The sequence below is a fragment of the Aulonocara stuartgranti genome (assembly GCF_965226115.1).
Source record: "Aulonocara stuartgranti genome assembly, chromosome: 12".
Classification (NCBI taxonomy): domain Eukaryota; kingdom Metazoa; phylum Chordata; class Actinopteri; order Cichliformes; family Cichlidae; genus Aulonocara; species Aulonocara stuartgranti.
Genome location: NC_138948.1, coordinates 15,755,718 through 15,769,853, shown reverse-complemented (window position 1 = coordinate 15,769,853; position 14,136 = coordinate 15,755,718). Strand labels below are relative to the sequence as shown.

The 14,136-nt window shown below is 40.3% G+C and overlaps 1 protein-coding gene across 6 annotated transcripts in view; it reads left to right on the top strand.

Moving 5' to 3' along the window:
• The window catches only part of grid2 (glutamate receptor, ionotropic, delta 2), a 555,291-nt gene that overhangs the window by 514,839 nt on the left and 26,316 nt on the right, over positions 1–14,136 (top strand). For all 6 annotated transcript variants that reach the window (XR_014279959.1, XM_082553593.1, XM_082553595.1 and 3 more), the window contains exon 14: positions 1,403–1,569. Coding sequence is in view for 5 of the 6 variants with exons in the window: in XM_082553593.1 (XP_082409719.1) it covers positions 1,403–1,569 (167 nt within the window). In the remaining variant the exon portion in view is untranslated. The remainder of the gene's footprint in view (positions 1–1,402; positions 1,570–14,136) is intronic.

The following is a 14,136-nucleotide window of genomic DNA, read 5'->3' as shown; positions in this document are numbered from 1 at the left end:
TCTCTCCCTTGCAGGGCACCATTTACAATTCAATACACAAGCTAAAACATTAAATGTTAGGAAAATTACAAATGGTGTCATTGGGGTATATTACTGGCACTTTTTTTGACTGATTGTTGGGGTTTTTACACAAAGGGCAGTGACAGTGTTAATCAGATTAGCAGAGCTTTGGTTGATTTGACATCAGAGGTCACTGCACATATATTGTGCTTAATAATTGATTTGAGCTCTTTTCACCCAAATGTAGGGGAAAAGTGCCCTTAATGCTCAATTTTAAGCTGTTGAAACAGATTTTTTTGCTAATTTACGTAGCACAAAGCCCATAATCTTTTCAATTCAAAAGCAATAATGAAAAGCCATTAAATTATTCTTAAAAGTAATAAAGTGTTCTCTTCTCTTTTTAAGGTTGTAAAGAGCTGAATTTGCTATTCTGATGCCCTGCGGTGAATTATTGAACACACACACGTACACACATGTACACACTGCAGAGAGCTACAGGCTGTGAAATTACCCAATCACAAGGTCTTGTCAGTTCTCAGACATTAGTCATCTCACATAGGCCAAGTGAGGTGATACACACACACACAAAGACAGAGGGTTTTGAAAAATTTATAAATCTCCATTAAAGTTAATGACACACCAAGTCCAAAATAATGTATTAGAGGAGAAGTGTGTGTCTGTGTGCCTGTTGTCACCCGAGGCTATTTATGTGAATTGTCAAGAGGTGTTAAGATGTGAATGTCCCAATCTGGTTGTTTATTCTCCATTTTTCATTTTCTTGCGAAAATATCCCGTAGATTTACAGAATATTAACTAGAAGCTATGTTAATAACAGGCACCTTGGCTTGTACTGTGAAATAAACTGTGATTCTCACCTTGAGTCCATTTCCAATTCTTCTCACGCACAAGCTGCTATCTCACTCATACCCGCAGTTTGACCATGCACATACACAACAAGGACATGAAAATGAAAAACAGATCCAACACACACCTATGCAGGGTTCAATGAAGATGAGCCAAAACACTACATGAATCTACAGTCAAGGGGGAATGCCGAACAGTAAAATTGCTGTGCTGTGCTATGAAGTTTGCCGTCCTGCAACGCACAAATAGTGTAATCTTGGCTCGACACAACATTTTTGGACTAAAACTGCTGACTGTAGTTATGAAATTTCAGCACTGGGGTGAATTGGTCCCCTTAGAGCACGTTAGGCAGAAAAGGTCTAAGACGATTCAGCCCATAAATATCTTTAAATAGTTCAATTTTCAACCTGTGAGCCATTCTTGGATCTCTTAGAAAACCATCTCAATAACTCAAGTGCTGAATGCTCTGGGATGTGTTCTGCATGACCTCCGATGCACCTTTCTGAGCATTGTTAACCACCTTGTAAATGTCTTTCAGGTGAAGTATGGCCGGTTTGGTTTTGTGTGGGATGCAGCAGTGCTGGAGTACGTTGCTAATAATGATGAGGATTGCTCCTTCTACACCGTCAGCAACAACGCACCAGACCGTGGATACGGTATCGCCATGCAGCACGGCAGCCCCTACAGGGACATTTTCTCCCAGAGGTAAGAGCCTTATAACAGTAAACAGCAGCCAGCTGCATCGTTAACTGCATTTTATTTGTTAGTTTACAAAGAAAGTACATATTTTACTTGCTGGATCTGTTCTGTTTCATACCATTCATCTCAGTTAGATTGTCTTCTCTTTTAGGTATAGAAAAATCCACCTGTTTTGGAAATGAGTAGCATTCAAAATATATTTATATGTATCTTCCTAGTTATGGAGAAGTCCAGTAAGTTGTTTTTTTTTTTTTATTGCTACTCCAGATTAATTTCTGTAAAAAATGGCCGCTACCATAAAATTTGCCCTTGTACAGTGCCCGAAGAACCTTAAGACATCAATCTAGACAACAACAAGGTGGCAGATAAAAATTGCCAACTTCTGTCTTCCAGAATTAAGAATGCAATGGCCTTTTTCCCATCTTCTGTGCAGTTATGTGAGGCTTAACGTGAGGTTATCCAAGTGTGACTACCTTGCCTCCCAAATAAGTCAGCAAAGGTGCAGTGCAGACGTAGCCAAGCTGTTTCTGGTTGTGTATCTTGTTACTGTAGCACAAAGCTGAGACTCTGTTGCTTCTCACTGCTGAGTACAGTAACTGAATTTGTTCATTTTTTTCATTATACATCTAGTTTCTTACAGTGACCAGGAATCTTGGTAGTGTCTTGAAATGCAACACAAAGTCATACATCTACACGCTGAGAGGCCTCATTTGTTTTTTGCATTAATCTTTATTGCTGTGCAGTGATGTCACATGAGGTGAAGTGTCTGTGAAAGCCATGAGCGTATTGGTTGCATCTTAATCCTGTGGGTTTATGAGTTGTGAGTTTTTTGGTCTATTTGTGGATTTGGATTTGTGTGTGCTGTAAGTGAGTGGAACATCTTGTGTGTGTGGGCCTAACTTTGCAAGCTTCACAGAGTTTGAATGGGTAGGCCTGTCTGTCTGCTCCATATCTGGTGAAGCGTTACACTTCTGAATATTGCCTATCATCACTTCTATTAAAATAAACAAGGAATTAATTGACAGGCTATGGAGGCAGTGTCACACTCTTGGGAAGTCAGTTTTAAACCGTTAACTCACACTGGTCCCCATGCTTCAAACGAAAAACCAGAGAGAAATCGTCAGGAGAAAAAAAATTACAGAGGCATAATTATTTTGTTTTTCTTTGCAGTGAGTTTTAGATTTTACGTTGTGCTATTCTCTAATATACTGACAAAGCACAAAGTCTGGGTTTAACAGGAATCATATGAGCAGTCAGTGTCTTGGCACCATGGAAAGAAAGGTTTCATTATGTTTAGTCATTGCTGAAGGCCAGGTCATAACAAATCTGGAGGCTTGACACATCTTTTGGTTGGATTTGTGTTGACTGGGAAATCCAACGGTATTTGAGAGGGATACATTGTGTACATTCCCTTGTTCATTTGTTCAATTGCTTATTAACACAATTATCTAATCAGCCAACCAGATGGCAGCAACTTGTTGCATTTAGGTATGCAGTCATGGTTAAGATGGCCTGCTGAAGTTCAAACTAAGCATCAGAATGAAGAAGAAAGGTGATTTAAGTGTTCGTTGTTGGATCCAGAGGGGCTGAATATTTCATAAACTGTTGATCTGCTGCATTTTTTTCACACAACCATCTCTAGAGAATGGCCTAGAAAAGAGAAAATTTACAGTGAGCAGGAGTTCTCTGGGCAAAAATGCCCTATTGTTGCCAAAGGTCAGAGGAGAGGCTTGCTAGGAACGCTAAAGTAACTCAAATAATTGCTTCTTACAACCAAGCTATGCAGAAGAGCGTCTTTGAATTGACCTGACAACCCGTCAGATCTTGAAGGAGCAGGTTCCATAAATTTTGATAACAGAATATTGGAAAAACATAGCCTGGTCTAATGGGTCTTGATTGCTGTTGCAACTTTTGTTGGGTTGGTAGGGTCTGAATTTGGAATAAACCACATGAATGCATGTGGGGGATATTGGCTTGGCATGTCACAAAACTCAGATGATCTCAAATTCGTGCTTGAACATGGCAGTGAGTTCACTGTATTCAAATGGCCTCCACAGTCACTGGATCTCAATCCAATAGAGCACCTTTGGGATGTGTTGGAACAGGAGATTCACATTCTGGATGTGTAGCTGAAAATTCTGCTGCACCTGTGTGATGCTCTCATGTCAGTATGACCCAAAATCTCTGGGGAATGTCCAGCGCCTTGTTGAATATATGCCATGAAGAATTAAGTCAGCTCTGAAGGCAAAAGGAGGTTCAACTCAGGAATAGCAAGATATACCTTAAAAGGTGCCCAGTGAGTGTATTTTCCCCACTTCAATAAATAATAATAAACTGTAGATTACATCTTTTGTTCATAGTTAAGTCTAGCCTAGTCTTGCTTATGTAAATGTGTAGCAGAAGGGGATTTTTTTTGGTCAGTAGCACAAACTGATGAGGTTGTTTATCAAGCACTCTGTAGGCAGCAGCAGTGCAGAGTGGAGTGATGGAATCTATCCAAAATACTGAGGAGAAATGTTGTGGAACTAGTATACAAGCTTGAGTGTTTATTAAGCGTACCAAATGGCACATGCTGCGTTGTCTACAGAAATGAGATGGGCATGATTTTATTCATATCAGTGCATCGCTATACTGGTATGAATCTCGTCTACTAAAAGGGATTTCAAAGGCAGTAACACAGTGTATGGGTAGACAACGCTCAAGCTGGCCAAAAACAACTAGAGCCAGTGGGAGGAATTATATAACCAGCCAACATCTGTTAAGCCTGCAAAACCTTCTCTGATTCAAGTACAAGCACATGTGTCTGAGACCACTGTGTCATTTTTCCCTCTCTTTTTGCATCTTTTTTGAGATTTCATTTCTTGACATGACATGACAGAACAAATATAATAGCTATAGCTGCAGGCTTTTCTGCCTTTGTGTTAGAAAAACACATTTTGTATTAGGATCTCTGTGAAGCTTTTTGATTCTATCCCTATGTAAGTTGCTTTTCGTGGCTTTGGCTAATTCTGCCTAAAGCTGGTTCTCATGTCTTCCTGGTAGGCTGTTCTTGCTTTCAAATCGGTCGTAATGAAATACTTAGAAACATGTCTCAGAAGGATCAGTTTTAAAGCACTCCACCTATGTACACTCTAGATTCATTTGCATATATTATCCCCATAACCTGATACTCGTTTGAAAGCATAACATGCGTTAAATAGGCATCAGTGTGTAGTAACTTTTACTAGTGAGAGTTTCATGTTAATGCATTGTCCTATGTTAGAAAGTCCTAAAAAATACTACTAATACAAACACCATTAAGATAAGCAAGATGATTAAAATATAGCAATGATGAATAAAGATGTCATTGATTGGCTGGTCTAACTGGGGAGAGCTTTAACCACTTCTGAGGAGTATTTACTTTACTTTGTATTTACTGTGTGTATCAGTGTGCGTCTTCTGCATACTTGAGGAGTGTTTGCTATCTGCATGCCCCTGGAGATAATATGAGAGATGAAAAAGAATTTATTTGCTTCGACACTTTGAGGAGAAAGAGAAAAAGGCAGACTGCTACAGCTTCATCAGTTTAAACCATTTAGTTTGTAATGAGAAAACCATCGGCAGAGTTCAAGTGCAGCACCAGCGCATGCCTGCTTCTGTTTGTGTGACTGTGCGGATCTAAAAGTTTTTGGCGGCACAGTAGAACAAATAGAGTGCAAATGTGTACATGCTTGAGTATGTGTGATGCTCTGTGATTGCTGGAGACAGCCTGCAGATTTACCAGTCAAAAAAAAAAAACAGTGCCGTAAAGGAGTAGTCCTCTAATTTAAACCGACAGCTTCTGACAAGTTGCTTTGAAGTGCTGAAGGGCCAAGAACTTCAAAAAAAACCCTTCTCCCTGGCAAATATTATTTTTGTCTCTGTTTGTCTGAAGGCAGTGATGTGAAGATTTAATCCATAGCTGATGGACATCTTGAGGGTGTTGGTGCCCAGATAGATAGACAGATAGATAGATACCTGGGAAATGTTAGGAGGAACACTTCAGAGAAAATCAACTACACGACCAATATTATATCAAATTTTGTCTTTCATTATTATCTTTCTCAATTTAAGCACATTTGAGGTGAGCAAGGAGAGCCACATCTACCGTATGAGTTTGGCTTTGGTCACAAAGATACATTTATATAGTTGTTTTATTACCTGTCTGCAGGCAACTGTTCATCAGTGGCCTGAGGGCTAATCATTAACTGCTTCAAAAATAGAGCCATGGTGGGCTGTATATCTGTAGGGACCTTGGCAGTGCATGTTGTATGGTACATTTGAGGGGTGAAATGGCGTATACACCTGCAACAAATCACTGCTACAAACAGATAAATCACACCTCAGAGGCTGTGGCTTGGATTGCTGTGGTGAGCACCCGAGCCTGGCTTCACTCTGGAGAAATTACATTATCTTCTTAGACTGTGTCATGTAATTTCTTGGCATGGTTTATATGAAAGCAGGGATTAGAACTTTTGGAGGTCCTGAGTTGGCCGTTTATTATTTTATTATTTTATAATTTCATATATATTTATTTTTATCTTGAAAGGAATCATGTGTTTCTCCACAAAATAACTTGGCAAAAGTAGGAAACCTACCGTGAGGGCTTGGTTAGGGTTCAGTATTGTGTTATCAAATGTAGATTTGTTTGGAGTAGCTTGCCATGATGCCACTTTATTCAGAAGTGATTATTATTACTCTTATTTAATTATTTATTTCATTTTGGTATCTTAACACCATGGCTAAAGTCTTTATTCAGCCTTTAATCCAGCAATGTGTGCATATATTCTTTGTTGCTGTTAATTCCATTTCCAGATGAAAAATCAAAGTCAGCAATAGTAAGTGTTGTGTTGAGAAGTGGAAGTAGTCTTTGACTAAAAGTTATTTTAAATGATGTTAAAGCGCATCGAGTCCCAGTAAATACAAGGTAAACTATATATGGCACATAAACAGTTCGTTGTGATGCTTTCAGCATTCTGGCAAGCTTTTATATCCCCAGCTCTCATGACAATAAAATTGTCAGCAATAGTTAAAAAACTCTTGATGAACTGACTTCTGAAAGTTTGGTTATTGCAAACCTTGAAGGGAAATTTAATGAATTGTATAGTGTTTTTTTTTTCTTTGGGAATGTATATGATAGTGATAAAGTAAATTACACCAGTGAAGGGCACATATAAACGTTTTTTAAAGCTGCCTTTGCTCATGTAAATCTTACATTTTAGTCCCAGCAGAGGGGTTGTAAACAGAACCTGCAGAAGAGAGATGAAGGTATATTGCCTTGTCCTGTCCTGTCAGAGGTGTCTCATGCATTTAAAAAGAAAAATCTACTATATCTACTGGTGAAAGACGTTTTTACTATCTAGTGGCTAACACAGATGAAATACTGAAATACATTTAATGAAAGTCTATGTAATTGTCCTTTCACCTGACCAATAAAAATTCAAATATAATCTGAACATTGAAAATAAAAAGGAGGTCAGGTCTAATTGAGGAGGTTTGCCTGTGCTTGTGAGTCACACTTACACAATTGTATAAAACTCGCAATGAGAAGGAACACACAATTATACTGACTGAACAATTAGCATGGAAAATCGAACCAGTAAGTCAAATCAGTGACAGAAAAGTAATAGTAGTTTCATAGTCATTTAATAATCGGCAGTGTGTCATACTGTATCAGCAATGTGACTCAAGCTTTACAAGTGACCATTTCTGCTTTCTTTGGCTTTCACTCATTATGAATGTTTTAACTTTGAGACAAAACAGGGTGAACTCATGCTCTAGGATTTGTTAAATTAGAAAAAAATATATCTTTTTATTAATTAAATAAGCATCAAATGACTATAATGGAAAATTACTGATCTGTATTTTTTGGGGTTGGGTTGCTCATTTTACTATTATATAGTTCAATTCTACATGCTACACTTTCAAAAACATGTTTTTCCAATAGCTCTCTTGTGACCTTACAGCCCCTATGTGCACTGAGTGGTGAGTTGTATTCTGAATTTTCTGCAGCAATCAACAAATAATTAGATGATGAAGTATCAGTTTTCTCCTGTGCACCAACTCCCAGACTAGCCTCATCCCCCATTTGGAAACTTTGGACCCAGCTGCTTTGCTTGCCTTTGTGATTTCTCCATCAGACTGCCGCTGCAGGTGAAGATGTCTGCAGTTGATGATAATGGCTGATGATAATCTCGTACAGGAGGCAGAGGAGGTATTCTTTGACATTCTACTGTAGAGTCGGATCCAAATAACAAGCCAGACTCATTGGCTTTTTCTCAGTTCTCTTTTGGGACCCTTCGAGCCTAGTAATGAAGAATCTTGAGTTCCTCTTTAAGATGATATATGTGTCGCTCGTCCCACTATCCTGCCACAAGTTGTTCATAACAGTGAAGCAGAACAGTGATTTTCCAAAGGACGTTGGTTTTCTACTGTTATTTTTGGAAAAGCGTAACCTAGCTTAGGTGCTACATCCCAGGGAAGCCTTTTCAGAAATTTAAGCCGGATGCTGCTCAAGATGTTGCAGGGCAAATGTGGCGAGGTTATCCTCGCCTTGTCTGCCATAGCAATTTAGCCCATCGCTCTTTCCCCAGAGATAGCCACGGACATCAGGAAGCACGGCTTCAGCCTCTTTGCAATAATGACAAAGTGGACGATGAGCATCAACAGCATACTTTTGTGTTTTAGCTTTCTCCAGAAGTCAGATGGAGGATGCTGGATGGCCCCTTATCCCCCGAGTGAGGCGTTTAGACCACTCCTTGACAGAGCCATGGCTCGTTTACACTAAACAATCAAGGAACCAAAACGATAGAAGACCTTCACCGTCACAACATCAAAATCGCAGAGATGCTCACCTCAAGAGGAAGTTTGCTCCAACCATTACTAACCCTGGGTCTCCATGTTTCAGTACACTTGGTCCCGCAGCCCACCCACAATTGTTTCTTCCATTGCACACAGGTGGCACTACTGTGTAGGGAAGGGATCAGATGCTGGTTTATCAGGACCACCAAGATGCAGTTCTGACAGACTTGCTTGTGCAACATTGTTGAATTCTGGGCTTCCCCTTAAAACCAAAGCGCTCTTCTTTTCACCAAACTGAGCATTTATCTACATAAGAACTAAACCACCTTGACAACAAAGTTGTCCCCAGTGAAACTGAAAGTGCTAAACTCTCTAATATCACTTGTTGCACCCCACAGAGTGGCGCATGTGCTACCTGTTGTACGTCTGCTGGATTTGGTGCCTGAAAGTGTTGTGGTTGTCCCCTTGGGAGCCCTCCACATCAGGTAAATTCAGGACAATTTAGCTGCCTGCCCCTCAACGAAATACAGTACCAAAAATCCATATTTAATATTCCTCTCCCACTGCAGCCAGTTTGTCATACATAAAAATCCCACATGTTCTCTCTGCAGGGGAGCTCCTTTGGGACAACTGTGTCAGACATACCAGAATGCAAAGATGCATTTCTCTCTACCTAGAGATGAATATACCAATCTTAAGTCGCTGGTGGGAAGTGAAGAAACCTTTGTCTCCTCGCATAATTTTCACTGAACTGCACTTACTTCCCCATTCATTCTGGTGGCACCAGAACAAACAAGCATAGTATAGCTGTTAGTGGGGGAGCTGTGGCAGTTGTCTTGTTACAAAGACATATGAAAGACATATGGTAACCCAATGGACAGGAGTTTTGATAGAGATTCCTGTTTAAGCTGGGGTTCCTATCTGAACTCTGTGAAGGGATCTCAGAGGTCATTCGTGGTGGCTTACTGTTAGCATGTACGAGTGAGTAGGCAATGAGTCAGCATCTCATTTGAGGCGCCACGGGCTCCTCTTTTCAAGTTTACAAAAAACCTTGCATAGTTAGCATGCCTCATCTCCCTTTTGAAACCTGCTGCATACATAATGTACGACTTGAAGCACACTATTTTCCTCGGCTGAACTTCATTAAATACTCTTGCATAATTCGGACTCTGCAGAGGCCTTTCCCTGCTTAATAGAACCCAATATCCAAGGAGCAAGATCTTCTACTACAGCCTTCTACTAAAGCCTGTCATGCAGGAAAATGGTGCACTTTCCAGCAGTGGTGCATGGACAGAAGCTCAGACCTCATGTTGTGTCCCCTATCCCCTGTGGTGACCCATCTCCACATGCTTAAGAGCATAAACAGGTTTTTCATTATATTTTGCACATGGCTAACATCAAACAGATCCAACTGTTTATCCAACACAAAGTACACTCATGAGGTATGTCTCGCTGACTGTGTGAAGCTATCAGACAAGCCTACAGCAGCAGGAACAGAGCCTCCATAGGGCATCTGTGCTCACTTTGCGAGCACCTTATCTCATTCACATCCCTCCTCAGTGGGATGGAGTTGTCGAACAGCTGCACAGCGGCATCTTGGGTCTCTCACATTCCCATTCATCTGTTTCCATCTGCACAATATATGTTAGTTTTCCCTGACTAACTCATTTTTATGCATACTTGACAGCTCGTAATATGTTGTCAAATCTCACCCTTTTTATGCACGTGCCAAAAGGTGTTCCTCTAATCCCATCATGGATTAGTGAACTGCGCAGTGTGTAATGCCCCACTCTCCCCTGCTGTTGCAGGTGTGTTGTGGCAAAGGAGTCTAATTTTCACTCTTTTTCTTTCCACACATGGACTGACATAGTAAATTATCATGAAAAAAAACAAACCCAACCTTATTTCAATACCTTATTGTAGCGTATTGTTTTGTGTGTGTGTTATCCACTAGGAAACACTGGTGTCGTGGTGGGATGTTGACCACATGCCTTATCCTAATAACGACAGCTCTTAGAGGAATTAGCATGTGCATAATACTTACTTACAGCAAGCCCAGATTCTGTGATGACAGACCAACTCATTAGGCTGTAAGCTGTGTTTGTTCCCCCTGTGTCAGAAAGAAAACGCTGACTTACAGAACACAAGGACATGAAAGAAAGTCTTGAAGGTTGGACAGGCACAGAGGGATAAACACAATAGCTCCAACTTTTAGCAGCTTATGCTTATACACACAGAATCTATGGTTACAGTGTGTAACCAACTGTACTGTATTACTCTGTATTAAAAGAATAATCTAAGGCCTGTGGGTCAAGTCCTTTTCCAAAGAAAACTTTCACCTAGATTCTTAGTGAGAAAATTGTATTTTAGCTTTACTTGCTGGTTTGATTTTTGGGGCCCCGTTAAGTATTGACGTTTTTATCTGAGTCTCTTTTTCATGCTCTCTCCCTCATCTTTCTCTTTCATATTGATTAGTTCATTTCAAAAGCAATTTCAATTGCAAACAGCACAAGTTTCAAATGCACCAGCAGCTGTCATGCATTCACTCGATGAATACCCTCCAAATAGTGTATAATCAGTTTTTAAAGTTCAGATTTTAAACAACAGAAATTATTTTATTTTGAGAACTGTGCCTTTGATCTTTTTGGTGTCTTTGTAGTAGCATAATACCTTGAGCGACAAGCGTGATTAGGCTTGATCAAGGCTTCTGCCAAAGAAACCAAAAGCTACATGCTGGTTATTTGATTCACTGCATCGCTCTTTCTGTTGTACTCACTAAGCTCCAGTAAAGCTGGAGGCTCTAAAGCCCTTAGTTTTCACTGCATGGAAATCACACCCAAAAAAAGTCTTTTCTAAAGAAACTCTTGTTTGTCTTTGAAATTTATGTGTTTGTATGTGTTTATGACACATTATGATTTAATGTCAGGTGACAGTCTAAGCCCAAGTCTAAGTTGTCTAAGCTCTCTCAGTCTGTAACTGTCACTCTTTGTCATTTCTTAGTCAAACTCAGCCCATGCATTCATTTAATCTTTGCAAATCATTCATCAATTAACGATGAAGGTCTTTTTTCTTACCCTGTTTCTTTCTCGATATGTTAATGACAGTTAATGGCTGTTTTACTTCTGTGCGTTGTTTATCATAGTTCAGCTCGATAATCTGTTTCACTTCGTGAACACAACTGTGGCTTAATGGTCCTTAATTGAAAATTTTGTTGACAGTGTGTATGAATGTGTATTGAACCCTGAGGGTGCTAATTGGTATAATTAAGCTTAGCAAACTTTACTTGAGGGACCAGAGACCCAAGGGTGAATAACCTCCCTCACTCCAGTCCTCGGGATTCATTGTAGAAGCGATATCTGTGTTGACATGGGGCCTTATATTGTGATTATGAGGCCAAAACAGAAACAAAATGCTTCATATGAACGACTCAGTCAAATAAAATAAACAAAGATGGAAATTTGAAATGTTTCAATGGAGTAGTTCCACTGAATAATTATATTGTGTAAACAACTGAGCCTCGTTGCTTTCCGGCTGCTCCCTGTACGTGCCCTCCAACCTGCGTTCCTTCCTCCATAAATGTGGACATATTCTTCTCCAAATGATAAAGCACGTGCCACTGAGATAGAGTAGCTGTTGAAGAAGATAAATGCATATTGATCCCTTTTGTGCACGTCACATTGATCGGACTAAGTGTGAGCAGCTGATGCGAAAGCTTCGATCGTAATGAAAAAACGTTTCCTTGCAACTGAAGCCACTGTTAACTGCCGGAGCAATCAGAGCAGCTTGATGATTATCACTGGTGGCTCGCAGTAGGATAGTCTCGTACTTTAACATCATCCTGTTTCTTTCCCTGCAGAGTTCCCATGTTATGGCGTGTTGCCATGCTCTGTGTGTTTTCCCAGCCTCTCAAAGATGACACAGTGATCTTAAACGTGAGGCAGAGCAGTGTGCCATCTCTGCTGCTAGAATGAGGCAGTTAAAATGCTTGATCTATGCCTAGCAAGGTCACTGGTGAGACTTCTGGGTTTCTTCTTTTTATAGTTGACATGAAGAATCTAGCTCTGTAGCAAATCTATGCACCAACAGTGCTGAACTAATATTTCTTCTATCTGAGATGACCAGTACTCTGTGGCTGAATAAACAGACTACCTAGAAGTTGCGGTATTGATGTGTGCTGGTGGGTCAGTCTTAGCTTCTCACAGCTGTTCTTTGCTAAAACACAAGTGTGCAGTCCAGGTGCAGGTGCACTTCGTTGATTGGTTTAAGCCGCCGAGTCTCTCTGGCGCTCTGTCTTGGCCCTGCTCACAAAAGTGAGATTTTTACAACTCAACAAGGTGAATGTGACACATCAGTTTGAAGCTGACTTTTTTTACCTCCTTGTGATATATTCTGACAATTTTGGCTTGTTTTTCTAAGGCAGGTCACAGAGAAACACGATGTGATGCAGCGAGAGTGATCCAATGTTTTATTGATTCCCCTACACACCTTCCACACACAGGTCAAAATAAACAGCTTCAGTAGGCCTTTACCTGTGGTGATTCAGCATTTAAGAATACTTGGGTGGGTTGTTTGCTGCATCTTTGAGTTAAGCTCTCAAGTTGAAGGCTGACATCCCTAATCAGTGTGTGAATCTCACCTACCCGAAGTAACTGAAATATAGACAGTTAAGGTTTCATCTTAATGGAGTCTGCATGGTTTCTAACCATGTCCAAACACATGATTGTTGGGTTAATTCTGAATTGTCTGTAGGTGTAAATACAAGAATGAATGGTCTGCTGACCCAGTGATGGACCTGTCCAGGGTGAATCCCTAATTTGGATGAATAGACTTAAGTTTTGTTTGGTTAAATTCAGTCACCCAAACTCTTTAGGTTTATAAAAATATCAGGATTTTGGTTAAAATACACACATTATGAAGTGAAAGGTAGAAAGCTATGTACTAATTCACGTCTGCAAGAGGTAGCATATCTGTAAAGCAGAATACTTTCTGTTTATCTGTGATCAGAATGGATGACAATGCACCTTCTGCCCTACTAGTAGGTCCACAAGGGCGCCTACGGGAATAATTAAAACTGAGATCGAACATCTAATGGGCTGATGGCAATTCAAGCTAGTGTTGTGATTTAGTGCACACCTTTCACATCTTTTCTAAGACAAGCCAAAACATTTAAGGCAACATTTCTTACCCCGCGCTCATCAAAACTACAGAGAAACTACTTTTCGTCTTTATTATATGGACATTATTCTCAATCGTGTATTCTTATGGGTCTAACACGAGTGCGGCGGCTAGGGGCCCGCTGATGCTGCCAGCTTTGTGTTAAGCTAGTAAGTGAGCTGTCAAACCAATGTTGTTCTCATTTAAGGAGCTGACAGTCAGCAGTCGTCTGTGAGCCACAAACTCATTTTAGAATAACACCTCTGTCTCTCATCTCCCTCCACTACCCCTTCTCCGCTCATTTCATTCCACACTCTTCCTCTGTTCACTCATCATTGTCTTTTCTTCTCTCTTTACCCTTCTTGGCTACCTTCTTACTATTCTGTCTCCTCTACTTTCCTACCTGTGCTCCCCCTTTACCTCCATTGTATGATTCTGTTGTCAGTCATCCATTCAGCCAGAACACACTGCCAGGGTTTTTGCACCCCTCTCATTTTCTCTCACTTGGGTTTCTTCCCCCCTATCTTCAAATTCTTTTTTTTTTCCACTTCTCACTTCACTACGACTTCTACCTTTCATTGTCTCCAACTTAAAATTGTG